The 25784-nt window shown below is 49.1% G+C and overlaps 2 protein-coding genes across 2 annotated transcripts in view; both read right to left on the reverse strand.

The window, feature by feature from the left end:
- LOC136626392 (pregnancy zone protein-like) overlaps positions 1-25784 on the reverse strand; it is a 600260-nt gene that overhangs the window by 415055 nt on the left and 159421 nt on the right. The gene's annotated exons all lie outside the window — the stretch shown is intronic.
- Positions 1-25784, reverse strand: part of LOC136626788 (alpha-2-macroglobulin-like protein 1) — a 199997-nt gene that overhangs the window by 115596 nt on the left and 58617 nt on the right. Inside the window, exons 12-16 of the mRNA XM_066601793.1 lie at positions 22596-22814; positions 6522-6579; positions 6291-6433; positions 3450-3599; positions 1520-1708 (exon numbers count right to left, since the gene is read on the reverse strand). Coding sequence (XP_066457890.1) covers positions 1520-1708; positions 3450-3599; positions 6291-6433; positions 6522-6579; positions 22596-22814 — 759 coding nt within the window. The remainder of the gene's footprint in view (positions 1-1519; positions 1709-3449; positions 3600-6290; positions 6434-6521; positions 6580-22595; positions 22815-25784) is intronic.

Here is a 25784-nt window from a genome sequence, read left to right on the forward strand (position 1 = left end):
CGTTTATGTGTCGTTCCCATCACTTTCTTGAATTTCCCAGATCTTCACAAATGAAAACCTTAGCGAGCATCGGCGATATACAAAAATGCTCGAGTCGCCCATTGACTTCAATGGGGTTTGTTACTCGAAACAAACCCTCGAGCATCGCGAAAAGTTTGTCTTGAGTAACGAGCACCCGAGCATTTTGGTGCTCGCTCATCTCTAATAAACACCCATTTCACCCGCTGCAGGTGTTATTGGTAGAGGAAAGTGTTGGTGAAAGTTTACCGTATATACCGGCGTATAAGGCGACGGGGCGTATAAGACGACCCCCCAACTGTCACCTTATACGCCGGTATTCAGTGGAGAAAAAAAAAAAAATTTTATTACTCACCTCCCACGGCGTTCTGTCGCGCTCCGGCAGGATGTCGCTCGCTCCGGCAGGCTGTCGCTCGCTCCTCGTCCCCGGCGCAGCATAGCTTTCTGAATGTGGGGCTTGAAATCCCCGCTTCCAGAAAGCTAATACACACGCCGGCAGCCATGACATCATTGAATGGCTGTGATTGGCTAAAGCACACGTGGCTTCAGCCAATCACACTATTCAATGACATCATTGAATGGGTGTGATTGCTAACACGTGCGCCTTCAGCCAATCACAGCCATTCAATGATGTCATTGAATAGTGTGATTGGCTGAAGCCACGTGTGCTTTAGCCAATCACAGCCATTCAATGCTGTCATGGCTGCCGGCGTGTGTATTAGCTTTCTGGAAGCGGGGATTTCAAGCCCCGCATTCAGAAAGCTATGCTGCGCCGGGGACGAGGAGCGAGCGACAGCCTGCCGGAGCGAGCGACATCCTGCCGGAGCGCGACAGGACGCCGTGGGAGGTGAGTAATAAAATTTTTTTTTTTTACACTTTTTTTTTTTTTGTATTACCGGCGCATAAGACGACCCCCGACTGCAGAGCAGATTTTTCGGGGTTCAAAAGTCGTCTTATACGCCGGTATATACGGTAATTTCATTTTGACAACTTCTAGGGGAGGGATTTGTTTTTGAAATTATAGATTCACATACATACAGGAGAATCTGTGTCATTCTGTTGGTTTCAAGTCCGGGGCTCTGGCTGGGCCATTCAAGGATATTCACAGATTTGTCCCCAAGCCCATCCTGTGTTGTCCTGGCTGTGGTCTTAGGGTCATTGTCTTGTTGGAAGGGGACCCTTCTGCCCATCTGAGGTCTCTTATTCTCTGGATCAGGTTTTCATTATGTCTCTACTTTCCTATATTCAGCTTTCCATCCACCCTGACCGGTCTCCCCTCCCCCAGCATGATGCTGCACCACCAGGATTCACTGTAGGGATGGTATTGGGCAAGTGATGAGCGGCGCCTGGTTTCCATCCACCCTGACTGGTCTCCCCTCCCCCAGCATGATGCTCCACCACCAGGCTTCACTGTAGGGATGGTAGCATCTGCTCTAAATACGGCCCTGACTGTGCCACACATATGCCCACACATCCACAGTGACCGTTAGGTGACACTGACCTCTAAGACGTTCTTGATGTCCTTCTTTTTCTCTGCATGTGAATACCATCTTCTCCACGGACCCCAACTGTCTGCGCTATCCGAATGATCTCTCAAAATGTCCGGCCCCGATTTCTGATCGTGGCAATAATCGTAGTCGGCTCCTTGCGAGTATATATGGGAGCGCTGTATCGGCACCAAATTCTGGATCTGTAAACACGAGAGCCGCAAAATACGTCATTATAATTATTTTTAAGCTTATCAGTAATTGTTAACCCTTTATTGCCACTGATGGTTTTGGCCTTGGGTGCGTTGATTTTCTTCATTTATTGACACATTGTTATTTGCAAATTTTGCTTAGCAGCAACAGATCAAACATTAAGGGGTATCCCCAAAATCAGTTTTAGGAAAATCAAGCCTGAATGATGGGTGTCTCATGGTTAAAGCCTTCACCAGTCCCAAGAAGAGGGTACCATCTTCCCTTCACTGCACTTACTCCCCGACACACACAGTGTGGAGAAGACTGAATGGAGCGACGGTCGCACATTTGTCACTTCATTCATCTTCAATGGGGCTGCCGGAGATAGTTGAGCGATTGTACCCAGCTATTTCCCTCAGCCCATTGAAACCAGCACCAAGCATGTGCGACCACCACTCTATTCAATTTCCACTTCACTGCGGGTGCAGCCAGCCTACAGTGAGGAGGATAAGGGAGCATGAGACCCATATTCCCAGGGTCAGTGGGGGTCTCTGCAGTGAGACTCCCCCGACTAGACTATCCTATGGATAGGCGGTAAACTCAGTTTTGGCATAATCCCTTTAAAGGTGTATCCCGGCGATGAGACACTTTTACTACATTTTCCATTTTTGTAAGGTTGTATTTTTCGAGCACGATATCAGTCCGAGAAATTGGGACCAATACTGCGCTTATAAAATGGAATTTCCCTTTGCCCGTGTAATGCGATTTGAAAGAAAATTGCATCAAACGTGTGGTTTTTTGTGTGTGTCAATGAAAACAATCCTATCGCACTCGCATGAAACGTGCATATTTAGGGCGCCCACCCACTGGCGATTTTTTTTTCTTTGCGTTTTGCGTTTTTTCTCAAGAGCAATTAGAATTGAATGTACTCCTGTCCACTGGCGTTTTTTTTTTTGCGGTGCGTTGCGATTTTTAACATAGGAACTGTCAGTTGCATATGTGTCCTTATTTTTCTCCTAATGCACCCATGAATGTCAATGGAAATTAATGGAAAAGGCGCGAAAAAGCCGCGAAAACGCCGAAAAAACTCCGCGAAAAACGCGCCGAAAACGCTGCGTTTTTCACGCACGAAAATCGCAAACGCCAGTGGGTGGGCGCCCTTATATGCGAATAATAGACAAGCTATCTGTGATCCCACAGAGGAGAAGCACATGGCACATGTAAATAGAGCCACTGAAAACAATGGGTTCTATTTCTGTGTGTCTACGGGAAAATGCCCGTGTGAATAAGCCCTAAAGATCCGTTCACACGGGTGATTTTCCAAGTATGAGTTTTGTGCATTTCCAAACACAGAAGAGCCGCACAGAAGTTGAACTCCTTATTTTCCATGGGTTTATTTACACGTGCGATTTTCCTCCTTTTCAATGGACCTGCAAAAATCGCATCGCACTAGTATGTAATGTGAGGGGTACGGGGCGAGGTTGTTTTTTTTAACCATTAAATAATCACAGGTTGCAGCAATGTTTCGCATTTTTCTTGTAAAACGCACTGCAATCGCTGAGGAATCGCCGATTCATGAGCGCGATATCACTCAGAGTTTCTCGCTGATCTCACACTCACTAATGTAAATGGACCCTTCAGGAAAGAAACCTCTGACTGCGCAGTCACTCGCTGCCGCTCACCGCCAGTCTAATCTGCTCTGACGCTCCGGGCCCTGTAAGACTTCTGGCACAATGTAACATTCGCCGGTACCTTGCTCTCGGTCAGTTCAGCCTCAGGTTTCATCATCACGACGCTCTTGTCCACCGCACGCAGCGCACACGTGGAGCCGCCATTAGCTTGAAGATGCAGCTTATTCTCTGAGCCAGGAAGAGATTCTGACTCCGCGAACTTAAGACTGACCTGGAAGAGACGAGACAACGGACACATTACAGTACAGACCCTCTTCATAATCCCAAGAGCCACAGCCGCGTTCATCCAGAAGAAGACATGGCCAAACATGTGCAGTGGAAAACTCCAATTTTGCAGTCATTAAAGGGTTTATAAAGCTTGCCCAGTTTCATGGAAAGATTAACCCTTTCCAATCCACTGTCTGACGTCTGAAGAAATTCTGATTGAAGGCTGTACGGCTCCAAAGTTGAAAGATGCCCAGCAGGGTATTCTTACTGTATATTACTGGCTGCTCTTTTGTCGAGGGCCTCTCCAGCATGTTCCATACTGCAGTACTGGGTCTAGCCAGCAGACGGCGCCATTGTATAATGGCAGAAAGAGAAAGCCCTCTAGAAAACCCTGAATCCAAAATTGGATTGCAAAGGGTTAAAGGTGTTTTCCAGGCAGTGCCGGTTGTGTCGGGATACACCTGGGGTCGGAGCAGAAACTACTCCGACCCATGCAGTGGACGCCACTCGTAATTGCAGTTGCAGCTCTCAGTGAAATTAATGGGACTCTAGCCTGCAATTACAAGTGCCAGCCACTACATAGGGGTTGGAGCAGTGGCTTCCAGTGGACCCCGACACTGGCAGCGGGCCTGCATAGAAACCCCTTTAGGGTGACTTTACAACTGAAAAGGATACAGTAGGCAATCCCAGCCAATCCCAAGATCAGCACACATTAAATGCCCCATGTGAATGGTGCGTTGGTGACATGCGTGACTGCAGCTCCATTCACTCCTAAAGGACACTGGGAGATCACTGCGCTTGGCTCTCTCCATAGCCACTGAATGGAGCGCTAGTCTCAGGATTGCTGGGGGACCCAGTGATTGGACGGCCAGCAATCAGATGATTATCGTCTGTCCTCTGAAGGGGGAAACATCTCTTTGCTTGTGAAACCCCTTTACTCACAATATATCATAAATATTGAGTTTTATAACTTTCTAATAGACTTTAGGGCACATTTATTACTGATGTTGCACCACAATTCTGGTGTAAGTTGCACCTTTTCGGCACAAATCAATTTAGACAGATTTACTATTGATTGGTGCCAAAAAGAACAGATGTTGCACCTCTCACTCCACTTCTCAAAAGTAGCATTAAAGGGATTTTCTGAGACTTAAAAAATAAAATGTTAAATGGCCTCAAAATAAAGAAAAAGATAATTCTTGGGTATACCAGTGGCTCCCCACCCAGCGCTGCTGCCCGGTGCCTGCCGCACAGAACCTGTACAAAGGGGCAGGCAGTTACGTGCCATTCATAGTGCAGGGGACCGTTCACAAGCTTCAGCAGTGATTCTTCTATGGGTATGAAGACTGTGAATGACGGAAGGGTCACATGCAGAGGGTACGTCACGTGACCGTGCACTGGTTCTTCCAGGTTCCAGGTGGCAGCACCGAGGCTGCAGCGCTAGGCAGGATATGCCAAGATAGGGGAGTATTCAATTTTTTTTTTATTTTACGGCCATTTAACCTTTTTTTCAAGTCCCAGGAAACCCCTTTAATCCCTCATTGCTCTAAGCCAAAAGACACATTTTATCACCTATCCCTAACATAGGTGATACAAGTCTGATTGGTGAGGTTTCATCACTGAGGCCCCAACCAATCCTGTAAATGGGGGTTCTGTGTCCCCCCTACTGTGCACTGCAGACTCACTGAACCCTTTGCAGTGAGAGGGAGATTGAATGGAGTGGCAGTCGCACATGTGTGGTGCCCTTGGATTCAATTTCCTCCTCACTGCAGGGGTGCATCGAGCTTACAACAATGAGGAGGGGGAGACATGGGACCAGATTGGCATAGGTCTCAGTGGTGAGTCCCCCAATCTGACTTTTATTACCTGTACAATGGTTAGGTGATAAAAGTTGATTTGGGGAATAACCCTTTAATTTTTCATAACTCTAGACTAACAGACACTTTACTTTTAATACTGCACTGCTCTAGACCACCAGGGGCCTTATCGTTAAAGGGGTTTCCTCACTAATATATATATATATAATATTTTAAAAAAGTTTTTTATTGTGCAAAAGTAGAGAAAAAAAATTATATATATATATATATATATATATAATTTTGGTATTAAAACTTTAAAATCTACTTTATGCTGCATGATTAACACGTTTAAAGAAAAAAAAATAAGGTGTTTCTTTTCCCTGCCCTACAAAAACATTCAATAAAAGTTATACAATACCTTATATGAACCCAAAAGATGGTATCAATGAAAACGACAGCTCGCCACATAATAAATAATCCCTCATACGGCCAACAGAAAAATCAAAAAGTTTTGTCTTTTGAAAAGATGAAAATCCCCCCAAAATCGTCCTTAGATCCAAAATAGGCTGCGGCACTAAGGGGCTCATAAAATAGTGATATCTAAAAGTGTTCTTCACTCATTAAATGTAGAATATCTGCCATAAAATTGTTATCTATGGAGGTCTGATTGCTGGGACCTCCAAAGATCCTAAAAATGGTCATTTCCAATACCTGCTCCACCATCTTTATACCTCCCCCATAGTGACCTGTTCAGTAGCCGCCCCTATGGGCCTCCACCCTTCCAGTAGCCGCCCCTGTGGGCCTGCACCCTTCCAGTAGCCGCCCCTGTGGGCCTGCACCCTTCCAGTAGCCGCCCCTGTGGGCCTGCACCCCTCCAGCCCTGGACTGACACCCACCTTATGTTTCAGAGCTGCTGGCACTCGAATTTCTGTTATATCAGCAGCAATTCCACCGGATTTTGACTTTGTGAAAACCACTAACTTTGCTGATTCAGAATTATCCTTAATAGGAAAACTGAACTGGAAGGAGCCGGAGAGAGCTGAAGAACGGGAGAAGATGCACAAGTTAGATGTAGGAGGGAATGAGGATCAGGAGAGACATCAACCACATGCAGATGAGAGACGTACAGTCCGGCTTCTTCATTGTCTGCTGGCCTCCATGGGTCAATCTGTTCTTGTCAAGGACCTGAAAGAACAGGAGGCATTGAGATACCAAGGAAGACGAGGATAGAGACTGATCATAAAGACACGCTGACATCAATCACATCCTCACTGTTTAGTCTTATGCATAGCCAAATAATGAAAAGTTCTATGGGGCGTGGCTATTAACTTTTGTAGACCAGTTTTCCAATGAACAAAAATTGTAGATCAATGTATCAGTTAATTGTTTTTGCTATTAGATTGTAGACTAGGAAGATATAGCATGCTGCTAGTATAAGTAGTGAAGGGGTTAAACGAAACCTTTTCTATATACCAGTGGATGGTATGGGATAAAGACAGACAGAAGATAAGACAGTCTTTCAGATCTCCTCCCTTGCATCCCTTTTCATTGAATTCATAAGGGTTTCATTGTATCTTATAGTTACACCTTAAGGGCGAGCACCCACTGGCGTTTTTTTACCTGCGTTTTGCGTTTTGCGTTTTTCCTGCACAGGCATAGAGATAACATGTGTTCCTGTCCACTGGCGTTTTTTTTGCGGTGCGTTGCGATTTTTAACATAGGAACTGTCAGTTGCATATGTGTCCTTATTTTTCTCCTAATGCACCCATGAATGTCAATGGAAATTAACGGAAAAGCCGCGAAAACGCCGCGGAAAAACGGCGCGGAAAACGCAATCGCCAGTGGGTGCTCGCCCTAAAGGGGTAACTTATGTTAATCATTTTAGCTGTAGCCTATCACGTATTCTTAGTAATCTTGGAGGTATGTACTTTTCCTGTGATGTCATTTATGATATATAAACTACATCCAACTTTGAATACATTAGAAATCATTTGATACCACCACAAGGCTGGTGGGATTTGTATTTCTCCTATGGGCCCAGACTTCTACACGAGATCTGGGATTGTCTTCTCCTTGGTAAACACATAAATTCTCCTTAGAGAAAGTCGCAATTTTGGTTCGCATAATTTTTAAAAAGTAGTGGGACATTTAGGGGCCGTGGTCACCTGTGCTCCGTCACATTTACTATAATGCACGGGACAGTCTAGCATACAGTATAGCAGCAACCTATGCCAGCTTGGAGCTGTAGTAAGTTTCATTCTAGTCCATGGATGTGCCACCAGATGCACAAACGTACTAAAAGGCATACGTTGTAGTTCCCCCAGAGTTGGATACTCCATCACTGTCTGATATGATCTTAGTGGTAAAGCAAGTTTATGTGATAAATGTGCATTGATGTTATGCTGTTCATATTCCTCACAGTGAAAAGGTTTCTCATCCCCATAGAGAGAACAGGTCACCTAGCAACAGTCTGGGGAGAGTTTAGCCAGGTGTTGGAGACAGAGACAGCCTGGGATTGGGTAATAGGCTCCCTTCAGATTGGTTTAGGATGGCACTATATGAGAAGGAGTAGGCAGAGTTAAGTCAGTCTAGGCCTGGAGTTAGTATAGTCAAGAAATCACAGAGATAGAGACTGGGGAGGAACAAGGAGAGCACTAGTAATATCCAGGGAAGTGGGAAGGAGAAGAACAACTTCAAGTGTGAGTACCTAAGAGCATGAACTGATTTACACAAGAGAGAGGAAAGGAAAGTGAAGGAGATCTTAAGTCAGCCATTCATTGGCATAGAAAGGACAGAAATCAAGTCGTCCAGACATAGGCACAGCCGGGGAGTACAAGCTAGGAAGGAAAGCAAAAAGGGCAGGGTCAGCTTCTGATAGCAATCCCCTGAGCACTAATACAGAAGTAATCAATTCCTGCAACTGTAAATCTGTGAAATAACATTATCTAATGTGAACTGTAACAAACAAGAAACTGGAACTCTTCTCTGCACGTGTAGAATAAATTCCATTTGGTTTACTTCTTAACCAGACTCCTTGAGTCCCTTTCCCCCCCTCTCACCAACAGCACTGAGGTACCACAGTATACACCCCAGGGGGGAAAAAAAAGGCCTAACTAAATTATATTTAGTTCTCCAACTTTTTGCATTTATGTTTTTGCCTGTAACGGGTCCCCACACGTACACAAGCTGATGTCACAACAAACCAGCAACTTCTCTTACCCAACTCCACGGATAAGCAGGCCATAGAATCATCTAAAAATGTATCACTGTATGTGGCGTGCCACGCCAGATCACGATTGACCTGCTGCTGTGCCCCCCCCCCCCTCCACCGCCACGCACATACACGTAGGACTGTGGCCGGTCTTACTCACTACACAAGCCTCTTAACAGATTTATGGCAGGAATGCTAAAGCATATGTTACTTAGACTGGCGTGTGAGCTGCAGGTCTACGTAAATATACCCCTATAACTAGAGATGAGCGAGCGTACTCGTCCGAGCTTGATATTCGTTCGAGTATTAGGGTACTCGAGATGCTCGTTACTCGAGACGAGCACCACGCGATGTTCGAGTCACTTTCATTTTCTTCCCTGAGAAATTTGCGCGCTTTTCTGGCCAATAGAAAGACAGGGAAGGCATTACAACATCCTCCTGTGACATTCCAGCCCTATCCCACCCCCCTGCAGTGAGTGGCTGGGGAGATCAGGTGACACCCGAGTATTAAAATCTGCCCCGCCCGCGGCTCGCCACAGATGTATGCTAACAGATCAGGGAAAGTGCTGTCTTGCTGTAGCTGCTATAGGGAGAGTGTTAGGTGTTATATTTGTCTTCAAGAACCCCAACGGTCCTTCTTAGGGCCACATCTGACTGTATGCAGTACTGTTGAGGCTGCTTTTAGCAGTGTTGCACAATTTATTTTTTTTTTGTATATCGGGCGTGCAGACCATAGCGTCCTCAGTCTGCACTCATTTTACAGAGTATAGGGGCAGTACTGGTGAGGCAGGGACAGTGGTACAGGGAAAGAGATATACTGTCTATATAGGCAGTGGGCTTTTTTAAAAAAATTGAGGAAAAGATAGGAATTAGGTCCTACCTGTTAATTCCTTTTCTTGAAGTCATCCTGACAGCATACACATGGAGGTTGTCTGCTGAACACCTGTTGGGACAGGAAGCGGAAATACAAAAAGGCAACTCCCACCACCGGCTCACCAGTGTGTACCAAATAACTACAGTGACCCGGCTTTGCTTAACCAATCATTTTTAATATAGAAATCATAGTACAATACGTTACTTCACGTAAAAAATAACCGAAGGGGAGGGAAAAGCCCCTATGCTGTCAGGATGACTTCAAGAAAAGGAATTAACAGGTAGGACCTAATTCCTATCTTCCCCTCGTCATCCTGACAGCATACACATGGAGGAATGCCAACGACCAAGGGCGTTAGGGAGGGACCACTGCCTGTAGCACCTTCCGCCCAAAGGCCATATCACGGTTGGCCCCCAAATCCAGGCGATAGTGTTTAACGAAAGTATGTGTGCTCGACCACGTGGCGACTCTGCCGATCTGGTCGGTTGTCGCCTGGGCTCTCTCTGCCCAGGAACAGGCAACCGCCCTAGTGGAATGGGCTCTAACGTCGCCCGGGAGTGGGATCCCCTGGGATCTGTACGCCTCTTCTATGGCCCTCCTGACCCAACGCGCTAAGGAGTCCTTAGTAGCGGCCCCTCCTCTGCGTGGACCCTGAATTTGAATAAAGAGGTTGTTAGGCTTCCTGAAGGAATGTGTGACCTCCAAATACTTCAGGACTGCTCGTCTAACATCTAAATTATGGAACCTCTGTTCCGTGGTATTACGGGGTTCCTGGCCGAAGGAGGGAAGTACTATACGCTGTTCTTTGTGAAAGTCTGTGAGAACTTTTGGTTGAAAGAAGGGGTCAGGCCTGAACTCGATTTTATCTGGGAAGGTGGTCATGTATGGGGTCCTAATCGAGAGGGATTGGATCTCCCCGATCCGTCTGGCGGATGTGATGGCCACTAAAAAGGCAACTTTGCAGGAGAGGATCTTTACTGATAGATCTTCCAGGGGCTCAAAGGGGTGTGCGCAGAGGACCTGCAAAACAAGGTTCAGGGCCCATGGGGGCATGGTTTCTCTTATAAAGGGATGGAGTCTGACTTCCCCTTTCAGATATTTCTTAATTAGCCTATGGTCGCCTAAGGGGAAGTCGAAGAAGGCCCCAAGGGCAGCCACCTGGACCTTAAGGGTACCAGGTCTTAGCCCCATGTCCTAACCATCCTGTAGGAACTCCAATATTTTGTTAATGTCGGGCTGTTGGAGGTCATGTATACTATGCCCCAACCACCTAGAGAAGGTATCCCACACCCTGGAGTATATTTTTCTGGTGGATTTTTTGAGGCTCTCACATAACGTAGTGGTCACCCTCCCTAATAGGCACTGGCTCAGGTATTTTACCCGCTCAACTTCCAGGCCGCCAGTCTGAACTGTCGGACCTTTGGGCCTGTCAGGGGACCCTGCTGAAGGAGGTCATCTCTCTGCGGCAGATGTAGAGGCTCCTGTGTCGAGAGAGCGGCCAGGAGCGGGAACCAGGGTCTCTTGGGCCAGAATGGGGCCACCAGGATAACGGAGCCTGGGGACTCCTGAATTTTCCTTAGGACCCGAGGAATCAGGGGGATAGGCAGGAAGGCGTATGCAAGATCCCAATCCCAGGCCTGGGATAGTGCATCTATTCCCAGGGAGCCCCCGTCTGCTCCCCTGGAGAAAAACCGGGGACACTTGGTGTTCTCCCAAGAGGCGAACAAGTCCACCTTGGGTGTCCCCCATCTCTCTAAAATTAGCTGGAACGCGTGTGGATGTAGAGTCCACTCCACGGGGTCTATCTTCCTGCGGCTGAGATGGTCCGCCATGGAGTTCTCTGGGCCCCTTACGTGGTACGCTGTGACGGAAGGCGTCCGCTGCTCTATCCACCCGAGAACTTTCGCCGCCAGGTCTTGGAGTCGGGGGTTCCGCGTGGATCCCTGGTGGCGGATGAGGGACACAGTTGTTATGTTATCCGAAAAGATCTTAATGTGTCTACCCCTGATCTCTGTCTCGAGGCCCCGAATGGCCTTCAAGACAGCGCAAAGTTCTTTGTAGTTGGAGGATTGAGCAGCTTCCTTCCGGTTCCAGCCCCTTTGGACGTAATGACGGCCTAAGTGGGCCCCCCAACCAGTTGCACTTGCGTCAGTAACGATGGATACTGGGGATGCGGGGTACCAAGCCATGGCTCTGGCGAGGTTGGAGATAGACATCCACCATTCCAAGGAGGATTTTATCTTGTAGGTAAGGACGACTTTCCGATCCAGGGATGCGGGGGATTTATCCCAGTTGTTTAGGATAAAGTCTTGGAGGGTTCTACAATGTAACTGGGTCCAAGGGACTACCCCGATGCAAGATGTCATGAGGCCGAGGACCCTCATGCCTCTCCTAAGGGAGACTTCAGTGGTTAGAGAAAGTGCCCGACACTCATCCTGGATCGTTTTTTGCCTTTCTAGGGGAAGGGATGAGCACTGATGGTGTGAGTCCAGAATCACTCCCAGAATTTTTTTATTTTTTTTTCTCTCTGCTCGGGCAGAAGACTGGATTTAGAGGAGTTGATGATCCAGCCTAACAACTCGAACAGACGGAGTGTGAGGTTGACCTGGAACTGGAGTTCTGAAGCCGATCCTGCTATAATCAGGAAATCGTCGAGGTATGGGACAATCAACACCTTGTCAGTCCTTAGTGCCGCCACCATCTCTAACACCAGTTTGGAGAACACCTGGGGTGCGGAGGAAATCCCGAACGGCAGGCACGTAAATTGAAAGTGAGAGACAGAGCCATCTATCACCAGGGCAAACCGCAGAAACCGCTGGGAATCTATGTGTATAGGGACATGGCAATATGCGTCCTTTAAGTCCACGGTGGCCATGACACTATCCAGCGCAATTAAGGGGATTGCTGACCGCACCGATTCCATTTTAAATCTTTGATACGCGATAGATTTATTCAGGAATTTCAGATTAATTATAGTTCTATAGGATCCGTTGGGTTTTTTGATTAGGAACAAGGGGGAGTAGCACCCCTTGAATAGTTCTTCTGCGGGAACCCGAGTGATGGCCCCTAGGGACAACAGCTCTTGCACCCCCAACTGGAGGGCCTGAGCAGACGCAGGTGACTGGCAGGGGGTGACCACGAACCTCCGGGAAGGAGGGGAGGAAAATTCAATTTTGTAGCCATCCGAGACTAGGCGTAAGGCCCAGGGATTGGAGGTCACCTCGTTCCCTCTAAGGGCGAACTCCTTCAGTCTACCCCCTACTTGTAGGATCCGGGAAGGCGGATTCTCAGCCTTTCCGCCTTTGGGATAGGACCAGCGTCTGTTTTTTCCTTTCCCCTTGTATGCTCTAGAGGGAACAAAGGGAGGAGGGTAGGAGGAGGAAGGCCGCTTAAACGATTTCTCCGATGGTAGTCCCTGGCTCTTATCCGATGCCTTCTCTAGGAGAGTATCCAAGGAAGGCCCGAAGATTCTGTGTCCTTGGAAGGGCAGGGAACAGAGTCTATTCTTGGAGGCGTTATCTCCTGTCCAGGCCTTAACCCAGACAGCCCTCCTGGCTGTGTTCGAGAGGGCTGCTTAACGGGCCCCGAACCTCACTGACTCCATAGAGGCGTCTGCCAGGAAGCCGGTTGCCTGCTGGAGGAGGGGAAGGCAGCTGGAGATGTCCTCCCTAGAGCCCCTCTGAGAAATCAGTGTCTGGAGTTGGTCTAACCAGACCGACATAGATCTCGCCACAGATGTGGCCGTGATGTTGGCTTTGACGGTCAGGGCCGCGGTCTCCCAGGCCTTTTCCATCGCAGAATCCACTCTGGTATCTAGTAGATCCCGCAGTTGGGAAATGTCCTCAAAGGGGAGGGCTGCTTTTTTTGAGACCCTGGCGACCGCCAGATCCACCTTAGGGACGGTTTCTAGGAACTCGATATCTTCTGGTGTGAAGACTATCCCATCCTTGAATTCCTTGGACAGGAAGAATTTCTGATCTGCCTGTTTCCACTCTGTCAGGATCAGCTGTTTTAAAATGTCATTAACTGGGAATGACGGTTTTGGCTGTGGTAGGAGTCCCCGGAACAGGCTATCCTGAAAGGATGGCTGCTGCGGCACCTCTTCCTCCACCTGCATGGTGCGCCGGACTGCAGTTAACAGCTGACCCAAGTCCGCCGATGAAAAGAATTACTTTCTTGCATCCTCCATGGGCGGCATGGATTCTGAAGGAGAATCTTCTAGGACCTCCTCAGAGTCTGACTCTTCCATTCGTGCCCGCCTTACCCTTTTCGTGGGGGGCGGCAGAGAAAGAGATGAGAGCGAGGCTTCAATCTCCTCGCGGATCATGGATCGGATGTCCGACATGCCCGAGGAGCCCTCTTCGCGGATCACCTTCTCCGTATAGTCCGCGCATAGTGGCTTGGTGTGGCCCTCCTCTAGCCGCCGCAAGCAAACTGGACATTTACGCACTCGCTTTTTGGCCTCTCTAACCTTTTGTGCATCTCTGTCCTAAGAGACGGAGACAGCAAAAAGGACTTCCAGCACCAGATCCTGATGTCTCAATCCTCCCTCCCCGGTACTTCCAAAGCAGTCTACTCACCAGCAGGCTGCTTTCAGTGTCCTCTCTGGCTGGCTGACATCTTCAGTAAGGTGCAGACAGGAGAGATGCAGAGGAATCCAGTCCTTTTAAATTTTCAAATTTGGCGCCGACACGCCCCCTTTAAGTGAGGCCCCGCCCCCGTGACGCGGTCGCGCTGACATCACGCCGCCGCGCCGGACCCGGGGGATATGCCGCATACACTGGGACGCCGCCGACCAGCACACCTGTGGGGACGCACGCCGACCAGCACACCGCCGACCGGACCCGCCGCCTAGGAGACACACATGGCGCCGCGCTCGCGCCGAATGGACCGCCCCGAGCGCTGCTGGCATACCTCTCTAGATGTGGATCCCTGGAGACACCGGCGTCCGAGCCTGCAGGTACCGGGGCTGCTTCCTACCGGTACGACAACCCCACTGGGCAGCGTACCGGGGGAGGATTTTCCCACTGGGGGAACAGTGCTGGGTAGATCCTGCGGGTGAGGGTCCCCTCGTAGGGTCTCACCCGCGCAAGCCCTGCCAGCCCGAACAGAGGGTCGTCCCCCCACGGGCGGACAGGCTGCATGGGAGTCTTCTTTCTTCATTCACCTCCAGCATACACCTGGAGGCCCGCTTGGACTGTCCTGTAGGGACAGGAAGACACTAGTGAGCCGGTGGTGGGAGTTGCCTTTTTGTATTTCTGCTTCCTGTCCCAACAGGTGTTCAGCAGACAACCTCCATGTGTATGCTGTCAGGATGACAAGGGGAAATACTATATTTGGGCTGCCTGTGACCGTCTTCAGTTTCCTGCGTGTCTGCTGGGGGTAGTAGTCGCTAATTAATACCCAGCTAAGCGTTACAGCAGGCTTGCGCATAATTGTTTCCTGGCTCTGCTGTGCACTCCGTTACATGATCGCCGTCATCCCGCCAGAGGGAAACAGTATACATATATACGCTGCATACGGTGTCTGTCTGCTTTTTCACCTCAGGCATGCGGACCATAGCGTCCTCAGTCTGCAGTCATTTTACAGAGTATAGGGGCAGTACTGGTGAGGCAGGGACAGTGGTATAGGGAAAGAGATATACTGTCTATATAGGCAGTGGGCTTTTTCAAAAAATTGGGGAAAAATACTGTTTGGCCTGCCTGTGACCGTCTTCAGTTTCCTAGGTCTGACTACAGGCTTGCGCATAATTGTTTCCTGGCTCTGCTGTGCGCTCCGTTACATGATCGCCGTCATCCCACCAGAGGGAAACAGTATACATGTATAAGCTGCATACGGTGTCTGTCTGCTTTTTCACCTCACCATTTAAAAAAATTGTAGCAAAATACTTAAGGCCTACCACTGGCCTTTGGCCACTTGACTGGTTTTGCGCTGTGAATTACACTAGCTCAGTCATACGCACCTACGTCTCACTACAGGCTTACGCAGAATTCTTTCCTGGCTCTGCTGTGCGTTCCGTAAGCGAAGTCAGCCACCAACCACAGGCCAATAAGCGGCACATTTAAATACAGCGTTCTGTTTCTGCTCTACTCGTAATACACCATGCTGAGGGGTAGGGGTAGGCTTAGAGAACGTGGACGCTGGCGAGGACGCGGAGGCCCAAGTCAGGGTGTGGGCACAGGCAGAGCTCCTGGTCCAGGTGTATCGCAGCCGACTGCTGCGGGATTAGGAGAGAGGCAAGTTTCTGGGGTCCCCAGATTCATCTCACAATTAATGGGTCCACGCGGTAGACCTTTACTGGAAACTGAGCAGTGTGAGCAGGTCCTGTCATGGATGGCAGAAAGTGCATCCACCAATCTATCGACCACCCAGTCTTCTACACCGTTCACTGCTGCAACTCTGAATCCTCTGGCTGCTGCTCCTCCTTCCTCCCAGCCTCCTCACTCCATTAAAATGACACATTCTGAGGAGCAGGCAGACTCCCAGGAACTGTTCTCGTGCCCCTGCCCAGATTGGGCAGCAATGGTTCCTCTCCCACCGGAGGAGTTTATCGTGACCGATGCCCAACCTTTGGAAAGTTCCCGGGGTCCGGGGGATGAGGCTGGGGACTTCCGGCAACTGTCTCAAGAGCTTTCAGTGGGTGAGGAGGACGATGACGATGAGACACAGTTGTCTATCAGTGAGGTAGTAGTAAGGGCATTAAGTCCGAGGGAGGAGCGCACAGAGGATTCGGAGGAAGAGCAGCTGGACGATGAGGTGACTGACCCCACCTGGTTTGCTAAGCCTACTGAGGACAGGTCTTCAGAAGGGGAGGCAAGTGCAGCAGCAGGGCAGGTTGGAAGAGGCAGTGCGGTGGCCAGGGGTAGAGGCAGGGCCAGACCGAATAATCCACCAACTGTTTCCCAAAGCGCACCCTCGCGCCATGCCACCCTGCAGAGGCAGAGGTGCTCAAAGGTGTGGCAGTTTTTCACTGAGAGTGCAGACGACCGACGAACTGTGGTGTGCAAGGTTTGTCGCGCCAAGATCAGTCGGGGAGCCACCACCACCAGCCTCACCACCACCAGCATGCGCAGACATATGATGGCCAAGCACCCCACAAGGTGGGACGAAGGCCGTTCACCACCTCCGGTTCGCACCACTGCCTCGCCCCTTGTGCCCCAACCTGCCACTGAGATCCAACCCCCATCTTAGGACACAGGCATGACAGTCTCCCGGCCTGCACCCACACCTTCACCTCCGCTGTCCTCGGCCCCATCCAGCAATGTCTCTCAGCGCAGCGTCCAGCCGTTGCTAGCGCAACTGTTTGAGCGCAAGCACAAGTACGCTGCCACGCACCCACACGCTCAAGCGTTAAACATGCACATAGCCAAATTGATCAGCCTGGAGATGCTGCCGTATAGGCTTGTGGAAACGGAGGCTTTCAAAAACATGATGGCGGCGGCGGCCCTGCGCTACTCGGTTCCCAGTCGCCACTACTTTTCCCGATGTGCCGTCCCAGCCCTGCACAACCACATCTCCCGCAACATTGTACGCGCCCTCACCAACGCGGTTACTGCCAAGGTCCACTTAACAACGGTCACGTGGACAAGCACAGGCGGGCAGGGCCACTATATCTCCCTGACGGCACATTGGGTGAATTTAGTGGAGGCTGGGACAGAGTCAGAGCCTGGGACCGCTCACGTCCTACCCACCCCCAGAATTGCGGGCCCCAGCTCGGTGCTGGTATCTGTGGCGGTGTATGCTTCCTCCACTAAACCACCCTCCTACTCCTCCTACGCAACCTCTGTCTCGCAATCAAGATGTGTCAGCAGCACGTCGCCAGCAGTCGGTGTCGCGCGGCGTGGCAGCACAGCGGTGGGCAAGCGTCAGCAGGCATGCTGAAACTACTCAGCTTAGGAGAGAAGAGGCACACGGCCCACGAACTGCTGCAGGGTCTGACAGAGCAGACCGACCGCTGGCTTTCGCCGCTGAGCCTCCAACCGGGCATGGTCGTGTTTGACAACAGCCGTAACCTGGTGGCGGCTCTGCAGCTCGGCAGCCTCACGCACATGCCATGCCTGGCCCACGTCTTTAATTTGGTGGTTCAGCGGTTTCTGAAAAGCTACCCACGCTTGTCAGACCTGCTCGGAAAGGTGCTCCGGCTCAGCGCACATTTCCGCAAGTCTAAGACGGACGCTGCCTCCCTGTGGACTCTGCAACATCGGTTTAATCTGCCAGTGCACCGACTGCTGTGCGGCGTGTCCACACGCTGGAACTCTACGCTCCAAATGTTGGCCAGGCTCTATGAGCAGCGTAGATCTATAGTGGAATACCAACTCCAACATGGGCGGCGTAGTGGGAGTCAGCCTCCTCAATTCTTTACAGAAGAGTGGACCTGGTTGGCAGGCATCTGCCAGGTCCTTGGAAACTTTGAGGAGTCTACCCAGATGGTGAGCGGCGATGCTGCAATCATTAGCGTCACCATTCCTCTGCTATGCCTCTTGAGAAGTTCCCTGCAAAGCATAAAGGCTGACGCTTTGCGCTCGGAAACGGAGGTGGGGAAGACAGTATGTCGCTGGATAGTCAGAGCACCTTCATGGCTATATCTCAGCGTGTTGAGGAGGAGGAGGTGGAGGAGGAGGAGGAGGAGGAGGAGGGGGAAGAGACCGCTTGGCCCACTGCTGAGAGTACCCATGCTGCTTGCCTGTCATCCTTTCAGCTTGTATGGCCGGAGGAGGAGGAGGAGGAGGAGGAGGATCCTGAAAGTGATCTTCCTAGTGAGGACAGCCATGTGCTGCGTACAGGTACCCTGGCACACATGGCTGACTTCATGTTAGGATGCCTTTCTCGTGACCCTCGCGTTACACGCATTCTGGCCACTACGGATTACTGGGTGTACACACTGCTCGATGGGCACCGGGGTTTTTTATAAATAGTCACAGGCAGGTACAACTCCGCAATGGGAATTCCGTGTGCACCCTCAGCATGGGTGGCTCCCTGGAACCCACTGGCGGTACATAAAGAAATTCCATTGCAGTGCCCAGCACAGCTGAGGTAACAATGGGATTTCTTTATGTACCGCCGGTGGGTTCCAGGGAGCCACCCATGCTGTGGGTGCACACGGAATTCCCATTGCGGAGTTGTACCTGCCTGTGACTATTTATAAAAAATCCCGGTCTGACTGGGGCATGCAGTGTGGGCCGAAGCCCACCTGCATTTAATCTGACGTTACCTCAGCTGTGCTGGGCAATGCAATGGGATTTATTTATGTACCGCCGGTGGCTTCCTGGGAACCACCTATGCTGTCGGTCCACATGGAGTTGTAACTGCATGTGTCTAGTTATAAAGAACCCCTGTCTGACTGGGGCATGCAGTGTGGGCTGAAGCCCACCTGCATTTAATCTGACGTTACCTCAGCTGTACTGGGCACTGCAATGGGATTTCTTTATGTACCGCCGGTGGGCTCCAGGGAGCCACCCATGCTGTGGGTGCACATAGAATTCCCATTGCGGAGTTGTACCGGCCTGTGACTATTTATAAAAAACCCCGGTCTGACTGGGGCATGCAGTGTGGGCCGAAGCCCACCTGCATTTAATCTGACGTTACCTCAGCTGTGCTGGGCACTGCAATGGAATTTGTTTATGTACCGCCGGTGGGTTCCAGGGAGCCACCCATGCTGTGGGTGCACACGGAATTCCCATTGCGGAGTTGTACCTGCCTGTGACTATTTATAAAAAACCCGGTCTGACTGGGGCATGCAGTGTGGGCCGAAGCCCACCTGTATTTAATCTGACGTTAACTCTACTATCCGGAGCACTCCATTGGGACAATCTACAGGAGCAATACAGCGCTAATGAGACGTGCACAGCTACGCTAGCATTGGAGTCCGCTGTAGGCCCGCGATTGCTGAGGGTTTGTGCAGAGGCCTATGTCCTGGGTGCAGTGAAAGTCCGCTTCCTGCCTAGGATTGCTGAAGCTGTGGGCCGAGGCTTATGTCGTGGGCGCGGTGCAAGTCTGCCATGTTTGGCCGGTCAGATCAATTTTTGGTTCATGTCTTGGGTTTCCTAGGACCCACCTATACTGTTGGTGCAAACTTAGCTCCCATCTCGGTGTTTGACCTGTCTGGCACAAAGACACTGACTGACTTGGGTAGGGGGCAGAGCGCAGACGGCTTTTCCCTTGCAGTGTGAATTGAGCTATGCGACACCTTGACAGAATGAATAGTGTGTGTCACATGGGTTCCCTATTGCTATGCCCACGTGTGCAGCTCCTGATGGAGGTGGCACAGGATTGGATTTCTCATTGCTTTTGTACCGCATTGTGGGCTATCGCCCCACCCCTTTTAAAGAGGGTCGCTGCCTGGCCCTGCCAACACTCTGCAGTGTGTGCCTCCGGTTCCTCCTCATGGCAGATGCACTTATAAATAGACATGAGGGTGGTGTGGCTATGAGGCCAGCGTGTGGCATGAGGGCAGCTGAAGGCTGCACAGGGACACTTTGGTGTGCGCTGTGGACACTGGGTCGTGCGGGGGGGGGGGGGGGGGTTGGGCAGCATGTAACCCAGGAGAAGTGGCAGCGGAGTGTCATGCAGGCAGTGATTGTGCTTTGTTGGAGGTAGTGTGGTGCCTAGCTAAGGTATGCCTTGCTAATGAGGGTTTTTCAGAAGTAAAAATTGTTGGGGGGGGGGGCACTCTTGCCGCTATTGTGGCTTAATAGTGGGACCTGGGAACTTGAGATGCAGCCCTGCATGTAGCCCCTCACCTGCCCTATTCGTTTCTGTGTCGTTCCCATCACTTTCTTGAATTTCCCAGATTTTCACAAATGAAAACCTTAGCGAGCATTGGCGATATACAGAAATGCTTGAGTCGCCCATTTACTTCAATGGGGTTCGTTACTCGAAACGAACCCTCAAGCATCGCAGAAAGTTCGACTCGAGTAACGAGCACCCGAGCATTTTGGTGCTCGCTCATCTCTACCTATAACATTATGCTGCACTTGATCAGATCTCTGCTTGTTATTTGAAAGTGGAAATATTTACTTAGACTGGCAGGTGGGCAGTGTTCCTTCCACTAATGAGGCTTGCACGTCTTAACACCTTAGGGACCAGCCTATTTTGTACCTTAAAGGCTGATAAATTTTTATCATTGCATTACAGGAGCCATAGCTGTATGAAGGCTGGAATGAAGCCATAGCTGTATGAAGGTTTTTTATTGGCCCCACATCAGGGTACATATCATGTGTTAGGGTGACTTCACACTGGCAAGGGAATTGCACAATTTAAAAATCGCAAAATTATGGAGCCAAGGGCTTCCAATGGCTCCATGCACATTTGCAATGTTTTAACGCTTGCAATGCAGCATTAAAACAAAATTGCAGCATGTCCATTCTTGTTGTGATCTCGCCCATTGTTACCAATGGGGCCAGCGGCAGCAGCGCCAGCCCCATGGAAATCAATGGGTGAGGATCGCAATTCCCTGCCACTGTGACAGCAGTGGCAGGAGACTCTTCACAACAAGGATTTTCGGGGGGTGCGGTGGCTTGAAATATAACCCCCCCCCCCAAAAAAAAAAAAAAAATAAAATCAATAACTGTAGAAAAATAAAAAAGTAATTGATTGACAGCTGAATGCTGCCTGACTCGTCACAGCGCTCAGCCAATCAGAGGCAGCACTTTAGGAGGTGGGGATTTTAAAAAAACTAACTAAAACAATGGTATTTTATCAATTTTGTTGGGAAAAATGTGTATTTTTACCAGAATTTTTTTTCAGTTAAACATGATTGCACTTTATTTACCGCTATTTTTTAGTTCCTCAAGGAGTCTTAAATGTGAGTGTTTTCTCACTAGGATAGTACACTGCATTACTTATGTAGTGCACTCTACTATGCCTTTGACATCAGCCTTCTAGACTCTACTGGAGGCAAGGTCTAATAGACTGAATTACATGGTAGGCGTGAAAGCCTTTGTTAGGCTTCTGGCTGCGGTGGGAACTTATTGGTACCTTGAAATAACACTGTGAGGGGCTGATGGGTGACAGAGCCCCTCCCCCTGTTATCTGCTTACATGCTGCAGTGGCTATTGATTGTGGCATGTAAGGGGTTAAACTTCTGTTCACCAGGCTGAAACCTACAGCAGCTCCAAGTTGGCACAGCTTTTTGCTATAATACATGCCAGCTTCTGGTGTACATTACGGTAAATATACGGCCAAGTTCCCTAACGCTTGGCCCAGTTTTTGAAAAAGTGTTGGGGCCCAATGCAAAGCCCCAAAAGTTGCAATTTTAGTATCTGCACCAAAATTTATGGATTTTTAATGCAGAAAACTACTGTATAAAAGTTAAAGGGGATGCCCAGGTGATCAATAGCAGAAGTCCTGGAGAGCCCCTTTAATAGGTAAGCCCTGTTATTGTTTACATTCAAAGGCTGAAAATCTGACTTAAAGTTCCTCTATAAGGGGAGATTATCACCCGACTTCTGGCTGCAAATCGTGAATGTGGGTGATAATCGTCCTGTGTACATGCAGCCGCTGACAGGGCTCTAAACATATGTAGAGGTCAGGTGTCTTCTGGCCTCGTTTTCAATGTTTTTTGTCTAGGAGGACTAGAAGTACTTGTGCTTGTTAGCAAATAAACAGATTCAGTTGTGATTCCACAAATGCTGTGCGACATGTCGGTGATTCTCCGAGCGGCTCATATTGAACCTCTGATTTGAAACAGAAGTCGATACCTTTAGCGATCCATTGGGTTGACAGAAATACATTCGTATGATTGAGTCCTACGGCCGTATTTCCAGGGGTGATAACAGTCTCAGTAACTCAGACAAACATCACACTTAAATTTCAATGTGAGTACAATGTGTTCTAGTAAGAATACCCCACTGCGCTGCGTGCAGCTTTCATGCGCGATTAAAAAAATTACAAATTGTCTTTTTAAATTGCTTTGCTCTCGCATGAAGCTTGCGTGTACATTCACCCCCAGCAAATAACTGGCATGTTTTCTGTGATATCACCAAAAAATAGGGCATTAGCCCATTGGAAGCAGTGGGTTAATACATCGCACGAGTTCTGTGTGTCGCGCAAACGCACAGAACTCATGGGATTTTCTCTCTTGTATATATCTCATTCGATTGTGGCAGCTCTCCTCACCAGAAAGTAAACCTCAATGTTGCCACTGTCATCTTTCTTAATGACGAAATCCACGGTCACGATGACGGACCCATCACTGATCGCCGAGCTGGTAATTGGGCGGATAGACAAGGAGCTTTTGGTTGTCACATGTAGCTCTTGAAGGTTGAGACGGGCGCTGCCGTAGCGGACGGACACCTTGTTAGAGATGTAGGGTTCATCTTCCTCATCAGTCGTGGCCTGAAATAAAAAAAGAACATAATCCATATGGCAATCAAAAATAGAAGCCAATGAGGCATCTAATACGATTACGCATCACACGGCATGTCAGCGCACGGTCTGGTGATGTCATACACCATCATGTACTATCAATACTGTATCTTCACCACTATAATAAAGTCTCCACACCATGCCACCCATTTCATCTTCAATCAGCTGGCCATTGTCATGAAGTGTGACATCGGGAGATTCACCCATCTTTGTTTGTCAGCTAGTGTTCTCTGGTATCAGTTAGTCTGCATGTCTCTGGAAGCTGGGTGAATGGGTGTTCAGGAATACATGCTGCCAAGGCTAAAGCTCAATCAATATCCATCGGTATGTTAATTCACACCTGAAGCCAGAGCTTCTGATCCCATCTGCCCATTAGTGACAGACCAGGATGTCCTTTGTCCCATGACAGTAACGTTAGCAAGTCACAGGAGGTAGCGTTTTTACTCCTGTCCTCACAGGACACATTCCCTAGACTGAGCGTCTTGGACACTTCGCTACTGGAATTAGACAAACTGGCATCAAGAGTCATCTGGAAGTTTTAGTGCAACACAAATTATATTTTCAGAACTGGGAGTCAGCCGTAACCCAATGCATCCTGTCCCATCACTGTGCGATCCCCGGGACACGTGGAATCTAACACACGCTAGACAAAAACCCATTAAATGCCGTGGTTGGTGTCTATTTGTTGATAAACTCATGCTATGAAATAAGGCGGTCCTAGTTTCTCTCCTGGGGAAATATGGCCACAATACTGGATTGTATTTTCATCAAGAAAATCTTTTTATCTACTTATCATCTCCCTGATGTCCCTCATACCTCCTATTTAATTTCCATTTAGCAAAACTGTCTGACAGTAAGACATCCTTGTTGCCCATAGCAACCAATCAGCACAGTGTTCATTTCTCAAACTGCTGAGGAAACATGAAAGCTGTGCTGTGATTGGTGGCTATAGGCAACAATGACAGTCTTACTGTTGAACAGTTTTGCTAAATGAGCCCCAAAAAGTCTTTTTCTGCCATCATCACCACTAGGGAAAAATAGCTGCCAATGGAGTCCTTGATTTTCATGTCTACCAGTCTGTTATTACTATACAATGTCATTTTTGTGCAAAGTCTACTGAAGCTCTGCCCAGCGGGCACACAATTTATAAGAGGAACAGAGGCCGCTATCTGCAGACCTGACACCTCACGAGAGAGGTGCTGTCTTCCAGATGCACAAATCAGGACTTTCCAACTATCTGCAGAGACTTTGAAGACCTCAGAAAGAAGGTGAAGGAACTAGGAGTACAGGTAGTTTTTTCATCCATCCTCCCAGTGGATGGCCATGGAATAAGAAGATGGCACAGGATTCTAGAGGTGAACAACTGGCTACGTCAATGGTGCCGTCAGCAAAGATTTGGATTTCTAGACCATGGAGTTAATTACCTGTACGATAGACTGCTTGCTAGAGACAGGCTGCACCTTACAAAGGCAGGTAAGTATATATGTGGCAGGTGCTTTGCTTCACTCATTGGGAGGGATTTAAACTAAAATAATATGGGAAGGGAAGTGAAAGGTAAAAATATAAGGCTAATTAATACATTTGAGAACCTCGCTATTAGAAGTGGAAAGAAAGAACAAAGAAAAAAATTCAGGAAAGTAGAGGAGCAAAAGACCCCGATCACAAACTTAAATGTTTTTACACAAATGCACAGAGCATGGGAAACAAACAAGGAGAATTGGAGCTCCGAACACAGGAAGAGAAATATGATGTCATCGGCATCACGGAAACTTAGTGGGATGAGACACAGGATTGGATACAAGGCTTGAAGGATACAACTTATTTATAAGAAACAGACCTAAAACCCACAGAACAATCTGAGCACCAACAAAATCCAACAACAACACACTCCGAACAGGACAATCCACACCTGATGTCTGGTCACCTGCAGACACTGGACCTGTCACTGTTCACATACAACATCCTCAGAACAGGACTATCCACACCTGATGTCTGGTCAGCTGCACAGACACTGGACCTGTCACTGTTCACACACAACATCCTCAGAACAGGACTATCCACACCTGATGTCTGGCCACCTGCACAGACACTGGACCTGTCACTGTTCACATACTACATCCTCTGAACAGGACTATCCACACCTGATGTCTGGCCACCTGCACAGACACTGGACCTGCCACTGTTCACATAGAACAGAGGTCCCCAACTCCAGTCCTCAGGGACCACCAACAGGTCATGTTTTTAGGATATCCAATGGTAAGAACACCTGTGGCAATGTCTGAGGCACGGACAATAATTACATCACCTGTGCAATACTGAGGAAATCCTGAAAACATGACCTGTTGGTGGTCCCTGAGGACTGGAGTTGGGGAACATTGACATAGAACATCCTCAGAACAGGACGATCCACACCTGATGTCTGGCCACTTGCACAGACACTGGACCTGTCACTGTTCACACACATCCTCAGAACAGGACTATCCACACCTGATGTCTGGCCATCTGCACAGACACTGGACCTGTCACTGTTCACACACATCCTCAGAACAGGACTATCCACACCTGATGTCTGGCCACCTGCACAGACACTGGACCTGTCACTGTTCACACACCACAAATACTCAGAACAGGACTATCCACACCTGAGGTATGGCCACCTGCACAGACACTGGACCTGTCACTGTTCACATACAACATTCTCAGAACAGGACTATCCATACCTGATGTCTGGCCACCTGCACAGACACTGGACCTGTCACTGTTCACATACTACATCCTCTGAACAGGACTATCCACACCTGATGTCTGGCCACCTGCACAGACACTGGACCTGCCACTGTTCACATAGAACATCCTCAGAACAGGACGATCCACACCTGATGTCTGGCCACTTGCACAGACACTGGACCTGTCACTGTTCACACACATCCTCAGAACAGG

The sequence above is a fragment of the Eleutherodactylus coqui genome, chromosome 4 (genome assembly GCF_035609145.1).
Source record: "Eleutherodactylus coqui strain aEleCoq1 chromosome 4, aEleCoq1.hap1, whole genome shotgun sequence".
In the NCBI taxonomy this organism is placed as follows: domain Eukaryota; kingdom Metazoa; phylum Chordata; class Amphibia; order Anura; family Eleutherodactylidae; genus Eleutherodactylus; species Eleutherodactylus coqui.